The sequence below is a fragment of the Mycetomoellerius zeteki genome, unplaced genomic scaffold (assembly GCF_001594055.1).
Source record: "Mycetomoellerius zeteki isolate Tzet28-1 unplaced genomic scaffold, Tzet1.0 scaffold172, whole genome shotgun sequence".
In the NCBI taxonomy this organism is placed as follows: domain Eukaryota; kingdom Metazoa; phylum Arthropoda; class Insecta; order Hymenoptera; family Formicidae; genus Mycetomoellerius; species Mycetomoellerius zeteki.
Genome location: NW_017256675.1, coordinates 665678 through 674783, shown reverse-complemented (window position 1 = coordinate 674783; position 9106 = coordinate 665678). Strand labels below are relative to the sequence as shown.

Genomic DNA, 9106 nt, shown 5'->3' with positions numbered 1-9106 from the left:
CCGCCACACATTTGAAGATATTTACCCTAATAATATAATCTTCACTAGAGAGTCTGAGTTTTCTAAAACCACCTACAATAAAATCGATATTAGGCAAATTATGAGTCCTGTTACAGTTCACCTTTAAACAAAGCTTAGTATTAGTAAATTATGTTAGTGTAATCAATAATATATCAAATTTCTATTAATATATTTATTAATATATAATCTATTAAATTTATTTAATAATAAAAGAGAACTGCCGTTGTAATAAGAGTCACTATTTACAAATATTCCTCTCGTAAAATTACTATGATCAGCTCCTATCCATCTATTAATAATTGTAACATCTGTTGGTGGTCCAATTATCAGAGAAGTGCCCGTGTCGACAATAGCTTGACAGCTATTCCCGCATAAAGTCATATTTTCCATTTTAATCCTACAGTGGGATAGCATTAATATTTATCTGGCATATAATTTGTAGCTGACATGTGCAATTTAAAAAATAATAATGTACTTATCCAAAGTGAATTGCCAATATCCTTTTTGGGTAACATCAACATACGTAAAATCGCTTAAGTAAAATCTCTCATCGGAACCACCCAATATCAGTTCACCATCCCATTTGATTTTAGGATCTCTGTATAGATTATACATTGTTTAATGTGGAAAGACAAATGTTGAGTATGGGAAGACAAACTATTTAAGAGAAAAAATATTTTTAGACACGCGTAACGCATACAGAAAGATACGTGCCGTTCAATATAGAAACTAAAAACTGGATTCACTAGCTGTTGGTTAACCATGTTCGTAAAAAGTGGAATCACTCCATAGGTAGATAATGTTGGATAACTCAGTCCCAAGATTCCGTCATATTTCGCATATTCAAAAATCCTTCCATACTGCCTTGTTGCTTCTCCGAATGTTTGATTTTGAACATCAAGGCCTGCAATCTATAAAAAAATTTGATATGTGTTTCTTTAGAACACTTTTATAATTTACAATTGAGACTAAATAGAACTATTTGCTTGATGATGACTCACATTCACTACATCAGTTGCTAAGTATCCGCTAACAGCACCATGACCGTATCGAATTCCGAAATGTCTATCATCTGGTTTATATGTGCTGGATTTTTTGTAATTATATTTATTATGGGTCACTGTGTAAAATATAATACGTCAAAGTAAATCAGTTAATATATTGCAGATTTTAAAAATAAATTTTTCTGTATTAATTTAATATATATATATATGTATAATTAACAATAGTTTAAATCATTAAATATCTATATTTAATATGAATAGTATGAATATCTATATTTTTTACTTTAATACATTATTTATAAAATCATGTAAAAATTATTTATACCTTGAGAATATAATAAGCGTGACAAATATCTAAATTAAATCACATAGTATAATTGTGAAACGTAAGTTCCATAATATTTATACTCAATGATTTAACTTTTGAAGCATTAAAATTTTTTAATTTTATACTATTTAAAAAATTTTATTTGAAATGTGTGGATAGAAAGGACACAATTCTCCATTCTATTCTATATTTCTACCATTCTATGTCATCCATTAAAATAGATAAATGCAATAAAAATTATTTTTATATATGCAATAATATTATTAAAAATAAATATACATTTACAAATAATGGAATATTGAAGATATAATGATGTTATGATGTACTTACTGCAAGCACGGTTGCCGAAATCACAGTTTATGGATGGTATCCAGAGATCTGGGGAACCAGTATCCATAAGTACCTTAAACATCTGTGGTGGAGTTCCAATTGTAATATTACCATAGTATGCAATATCCCCATTACTAAACAGAGGTTGCCTTGCAATATCAGTACTCGGAGCTGCATCACGAGTCGATCGATCAAAATTTATTTCAATTGATCTTCGCAGGGAGTTTGTTTTGTACAAAAAAATTCTTGAAACAATATAAAGAAAATTTCTTATTATATTTTACATATACATATTAGCATATGTATATGTCATATATAGGCCAAGATACAAATATCGTATAAAAAGATATATACGAATTGATTAATCATCTGCAAATTATTTTTATTTTTGAAAATTATTAAAACCTCATCATATTAGTATTAAGAAATAAATGCTATCTGCATTTATCAATTTCGCATCAAATGATGATTAGTTACTTTAAATGCCAATTTCTGTTCTTATGTTATCTAAGACATGATAAAGAAAACATAAAAAATTACAAATCGAAGAAAACCTTAAGCATATCTATAGAAATAATAGATATGCTTAAGGTATTGCATATTCGAAGAATTTGAGCGCAATATTCCCCTCTTTGTAAAAATATGCTTAAGGTTTTCCTGTCCGCTTTACTCTGACGTACAAATTACATACAAGTATAATACATTTTAGAAATTTGTCCTAATTGTCGTTGAAATATTTATCGCAAATCAACGTTTATACATGCTTACCTTCGCAACGAAGTATTGAGTACGATGAGTGTCGCTATCATCATGAAATGTCGAAACATGTTTTCTAAATATCCTAATAATTAATGATACAAAAATCGAGATTTTAGAGATATTGTAATTCCGTTTCGAATTTATTCACAATCAAAACGCACAATAGAAAAAGGACAAGTCAATCAAATTAATGCTCCAAATGCTGTTTATATACAAGTTTATATGTATACCTGCTTGTGTTTATAAAAAGGTGAAAAGGATAAGCGTGTGATATGTTCTAAAAGCACTCTCCATAATTTATAATCCAATTTTTAATCATCTTTTAATCATCTTTTAAAAAATTTCTCACGCATATACATTCATATTACGCATATACTCATTAACATGATATGATGAATTTAAATAAATTCAACGATTATATATAATTGAAAAGGGACAAAATCAATTTTCAAAACAATATATTGTTGACTTTGATAAAATGGTTTGTATAAACATTAGTACTTTCACATTAAGATTGAATAGAGTCGTATATTATAGTGGACAAAAATTTCAAAAATTTTTCGAATTTTTGAAAATATTTTCATTGCTAATAAAAATATTTTTAAATATTGTAAAATATTTTAATTTCCAAGAATTCGGAACTTTAAATTGCAAAAATTTAAATTCTTAAAAATCGGCAAGCTCTAAATGCAATTAGGAACAAGGTAAAATAAATCATAATTTTAAGAATTTATTTTTTTTAACATTTATATTATGAGTAAGACTGTGATACATAAAACATTATCTTTAAATTTATTGAAATTATTCTTAAAAACTAATAAAATATAATTATAAATACATATAATATAGACAATAAATTATATGTATATGTCTTTAATTAAATATTAATGACGTATTCTTAAAACAAATAATATATGTATAAGTGCAATAGATATTTAAATTATACACAAGATATTTAATTAAATTTAGAATATTTATTTAAAATACGAATAAGTGGAAAAAGAAAGAAATAAGAAGGTACTATATGACAAGTATAGACGATTGAATGTTTGTCTTTTATATCATACTCTTCAGTCTCTAACTAAAAATGCTGTCGACATTTGCATCCTGATGTATTTATTGGAGCTGCTGTTTATCAGTAGTTTGCGCTGAAAAAACTTTTAATCATTTTAATTCTTAATATATTACATTTTTGGGTGTTGAACACAAATCCATTATTTATGTTTGTCTATTTTCGTATGTCACAATTTTGAAAAACATAACGTCAAAAAGGCGAAAAAATGACGATTTTAATAGTTTTCATAACGTTCATAGACAAGCATCGAGAGAACAAATTTTTTATATTTTTATATATTATTTTTTTATATATATTTTTATATATACAATTGATAGACTAGCGTCATACGTATAAAAAAATTATAGTATATAGTAGTCGTTGTTAAAATATAAATATCTACGTATGATCTGCGAATCTCAAAAGGGAACATGGATTCGAAAGGTTTCATATAATCTACCGATGTAGGTACATATCTTATATATCTTGTAAATGGGATAATGGAGGAATGAATAAGAGAGAGGTCGGCAGAAAAGAACTCTACCCTTAATTTGGTCAATATTTTATTTATTCCTTCATTTTAGTTTAAACAATTTGTTCATTCGGGGGAGTGGCCCCGTAAAATGAATATGATATAGTAAATATGTTCCTTTTTACAATTTATACCATATACACAATGATAATAATAATAATTAATAAGAATCTTAAACATAATATATAATAATCAAAATAATTAATAATAATTAGAATATAATAGTAATAATGCTAAATATAAGGCGCAAAACATAAACAAAAATATAGGGTACACGTTATAGTAAAACTGTCCCCATTAAACGACGGCATTTATGCTATGTATGTACGCATTTACAGACCGCTCATCAACTGCTTAATACGTCATTTCATGACAACATCCTCGTCACATCATTTTAATTTATTATTTTTAGTAAAGGCTTTTTCTCTCTCTCTCTCTCTCTCTCTCTCTCGTTCTCTCGCTCCCACTCTCTCAATCCGTTTAAGCTGAGATTACTATAAAATAGGTAAAAAAGCCCTGTTTCACAAAATATCTCGCAAATATATAGATATATATATGTATATGTATATATTGTCACGGGTCTTTCTCTTCCCACGTTTTATCTCCCCTGTCGCCGTTGTTTCACGTGATACGTTTTATTATTATTTTGTCTTCCTCTCTTCGCATATGGTGTAAGAGTCAAAGGCTGCGCTGATTCGTCAAGAAAATAAGCGTTTTTCGCAGTTTTCGCTCCGCGAAAAGAAAAATGAAATGCGTGCAAAGTGATGAAAAATATTAGCTGATCAGACGCATACGGAGCAAAATTAAGATGGAGTCAAGGAATAGTCCTCGACTCGCGTTACGATCGACCGAAAATAAACTGGTGAAATTTCTCCAAAGGAAATCGAAAGAAAAAGAAGAGTACGTCGGAACGACTCATCTCAACACGCGATCGTCCTTTCTTCTCTCTTTTTTTTTATGACAATTCGCACGGAATTTCTTTTTGGCAACGTGAATAATAAAAGGGGATGGAATAGTGTAACTATTAAAGTTCTGCGTTTATATTGATTACTTGGTGTACAAGGTGAGGCATCTGGAACGTTTACGAGATACATTCGTCGAAGGAGTATTACAAGTCACTTCGTGCGTTCGCTATGTGTAAATTTTGTACTTCCTTCCCTCCGCTATAATGTCGAAAATGTTGTTTGTGTATGTGTGTGTACCAACGACGAAATAAATAATTCGCAATTAACGAGGAAGTTGTATTGCTACGATGGGCAATGCGCACGGCCGAAAGCGTTAATCATTGTTCACGTTAAAATAGTTAAATAGATTCGCATGAAATGTGATAAATTTTTCATTATTCACATGATTAACGCAATATATTTTTTATTATATGATCCCAAATTTGGGCATAGTAAAGTTCGATCATAGTGGCGTCAAAATAAATCAAATTGGATTACGCTTTTCTAAATTTTAACGATCAATAATGAGTTTTTAACATTTACGTCCAATATAATTTTGTAGAAAAACGCGAATTTTTTCAGTCCCACGATATTAAATTTTTAGCATAAATCGTTATATTTTATTGTAAATCACCCATTACTTTCGCATGACACTTTAACGCTTTTTGCTGATCGATCTCTATTATATAAAAAGAACGACAGAAGAAAAATAGAAGAGAGATTCTTTCGGTTTGATGGTTCACATGCGAGTCTATCTCTTCAGTCGTTCTGTACTTGAGTTACTTTGCTCAACAAGAGTAAACATCGAAGCTTCTTTACAACAATTAAAAGATTTCTAATAATTTTTTCGGACAATCTGGGCGATGGTGACTCGGCCGGGCACATTTGTATGTGTGCATGTGTTTTCATGTGATTAACGTATCTTCCGAAAATTATGCATATGCGTGTCAGCCTCCGCGCCAATAAATACAATAATTAATTAACCATTAAAATAAATACGAAGCAAATAGGTAATTATATCTCATTAAGCGATATAATTTGGTCTTTCCTTGGTGCGGTTTGCTTATTCACGTATCCTCCGACTCCTCTCCCCCTCGTTTCAATTCTCTAATTAAATCTGCCTGCTTCTTCTCGCTCCCATCTACCCTTCCGGCTATCTTCCGCCTGTCTGTTTACTTGTCACTAAACGATTCGTTGAGTATGTCCAATAAACATATAATTAGTCATTGTGACGTGTTCGTATGTACATATATGTCTTGGCCAGAAATATTAGACACTTATATTTTTTATTTATCTACAATTCTTTTACCTGTATTGATATCTATTGATTACTGGTATTGTACAAAAATTTAAAGGCTTTTTGAAACAAAGAATAATTTACAGCACAAATGCCATAAATCAAATTTTGAGCTAAAATTTTAAATAATGATTAATAAAATACTTAATATTTTTTATTAAAACTTTTAGAGCTATAATTGTCATTCGAAAGAGTAAAATCTAACTCTTGAGTTTGAAAATTGAATCACTCTTTTTCAAGACTAACTCAATTTTCATTCTTTAGAGTGAAATTCTACTCCAAAGAATTTAGAGAGTATATATATATATATATATAATTATATGTATGTATATATCACGTGTATGTCGCATGGTTGTAATGTCAATTAGAAACGGCCGTCTGTCACGTAGATTGCTTAGTCGGCTCGATGAAATCTCGCGTTGCACGAAGGAAGGGTAGATTTCTCTAAAACCTGTTCTACAATAGGGTTGCAAGCTGTAAGCTATAAGAAATTAACCAATCATAATCGATTATTTTTGTCATATTTAACTGTGAGTGGCCAATTTCTTATGGCTTACGACTTGCGATCCTATTGTAAAACAGGCTTAAGCGATGTCGCAGATGTCGTAACGAATATAAAAAAATTGTAATAAAAAGGAATCGATTTTCGTTCGTTTCATTGGCAATTGGGCCGCATGCGACACGCATTGGAAGCCTATGGCAAGCGGATAGATGATATCTCGTAAAGGGGGATGGAGAGTGGAGGAGATCTCTTTTCGTTTCTACCCTCATTATCGTACGCGAAGTCCACGTAGTACACGTGTCGTGTCATGTCATCGTTATGAACGTATAGTCAACGCAATTAGTCGGATTACTTGTGCATTGCTCTCGGTACCAACAGCATACAATTGCTTCGCCAACTTTAGAATACACCGCCGTTAAATCGCCCTGTCCATTTGCTCGCCCGTCTGTTACATTATTCGAAATAGAATCGCACCTTTGAAGCCATTGTTCGCTCTCTATACACGAGCTTGATTTCAGACTGCTTTTTGGATAAGACTAAACATCTAAAATTTATCGCGATCGAATATGAGAGAATAGAAAATATGTAATTGTAATAATTGTTGTAAAAGAAAAGAAAAAATTTTTTTCCTATACAATATAAATAATACGTAATTACAATGTTATGTAATACAATTAAATATTAATAATTAAATTTTTAAATGAGCTAAACATACTAAATTCAATGATGAATTAAATTTATTGTACTACATTTAACTTTTATATCATATTAATAATTTATTAAATTTAAATATTTTGGTGATTTAATAATTAATTATAATTAATAAATAATTGTATTATATTAACATAAAATTGTATATAATTTTTCGACTAATCTACATTTGTAGTTCATCTGATCAAAAGCTTTGTCAATAGCAGGGTTGATAAACAATATTTAGTCGACACAAATTAAAAGTAACATAACATCAATGCTATAATTTTGTACTCCACAATATAAATGTAATATAACTCATGGCGTTACACAATAGTTACAGTGTAAAGTAAGAAATTATAACATTGACGTTATGTTACTTTTAGTTTATGTCGACTGGACATGTTTTAAGTATATTTCTTTTTATACTATTTAAAACAAAAATATTAATAATATATTTAAAAAAAAATACAATGTTATGTACAAGGATGTCTCAAATCGAGCCTTTTTATATCGTGAACAAAAAAAAAACGATCAAAGTTCTTTGAACTCATCCATTTCTTATTACAATATTATCGGAGGACTTCAATGATGAAAATATACAAGGAATAATGTAAACTGCGAAGCTTACTTTAAAAGCAACCGATGTGGCTGTGCGAAGATGCGAATTCGCATAACGCATAACATTTCATTTTCTTTTGGCACAATCACGACGGATGGAGCAGTCTAACGACGGTAAAATACCCATTTCATATTCAGAAAAATTGGGTAGTACACAATACGTCCCGTACGAATATAGGAAAATAATTATCGCGTATAATCATCAATGTAATAATTACTAATAGTGTAATAATATATAATATAATCATAATTAAGATTGTGTGTATGTATACTTCTCGTCTTCTTACATATTTATATATGTGTATGTATATGTATATACACGCAATGTAATGTGTGTTGTATATATATGTGTGTGTGTGTGTGTGTGTGTGTGTGTGTGTGTGTGTGTGTGTGTGTGTGTGTGTGTGTGTGTGTATACATACACATACACACATGTATAAATATTTTATAAGTATAGAGTGGTGTGTGGTAGGGGCGTGAGGGTGTGAGGAGGGGTAGAGGCTAAGAAGACCAAAATCAAACGGCGCAATCAAACTCTCTATTAAGGTCTTTTACAGATACGAGGGCGATATCTATCGCATGACCATGTCTGCCCGATTGAAACCCCACAGCTTCGCAATGAGTAGGAATAATGTACATTCTGTGTGCGCGACGCGCAATGTCTCCGCATTCCACCCTTCACGCATTACTTCGTCTTATGCGCTCTCACTCGTTAAAATATCTCAAAGAAAGAATAACGATATAATATTATTCGTAACATAATAACTATTACATAGTAAATAATAACATCGTTACTGTTACTATTATTAATTATACCATCTATATCTATCATTATTACTTTTACTGATTGTAACTGTTGTCTATCGCCAGTGTGAAGTTGGCACCCCATTTTGAAAAAATCGATATTTTATACACAGTTCCGTTTGCACCCACAATAGTTCTACAGTTCCTGCTAAGTTTTAACAATAATTCCGCTGATTTAGCTAAAAAAAAAAATATTTTATAAATGTGTGGGGGGGGGGGG

At 30.2% G+C, this 9106-nt stretch overlaps 2 protein-coding genes across 6 annotated transcripts in view; both read right to left on the bottom strand.

The window, feature by feature from the left end:
- Window positions 1-2510, bottom strand: part of LOC108721413 (lysosomal aspartic protease) — a 7256-nt gene extending 4746 nt beyond the window's left edge. Inside the window, exons 1-7 of the mRNA XM_018445956.1 lie at window positions 2452-2510; window positions 1684-1928; window positions 1023-1141; window positions 736-932; window positions 497-619; window positions 268-418; window positions 26-121 (exon numbers count right to left, since the gene is read on the bottom strand). Of these exons, the coding sequence (XP_018301458.1) occupies window positions 26-121; window positions 268-418; window positions 497-619; window positions 736-932; window positions 1023-1141; window positions 1684-1928; window positions 2452-2510 (990 nt within the window). The remainder of the gene's footprint in view (window positions 1-25; window positions 122-267; window positions 419-496; window positions 620-735; window positions 933-1022; window positions 1142-1683; window positions 1929-2451) is intronic.
- Window positions 2511-8475: 5965 nt separating this feature from the next.
- Window positions 8476-9106, bottom strand: part of lilli (AF4/FMR2 family member lilliputian) — a 323624-nt gene continuing 322993 nt past the window's right edge. For all 5 annotated transcript variants that reach the window (XM_018445975.1, XM_018445974.1, XM_018445972.1 and 2 more), the window contains exon 20: window positions 8476-9106. This exon is cut by the window's right edge and continues 4083 nt beyond it. The gene's annotated coding sequence lies outside the window, so the exon portion shown is untranslated.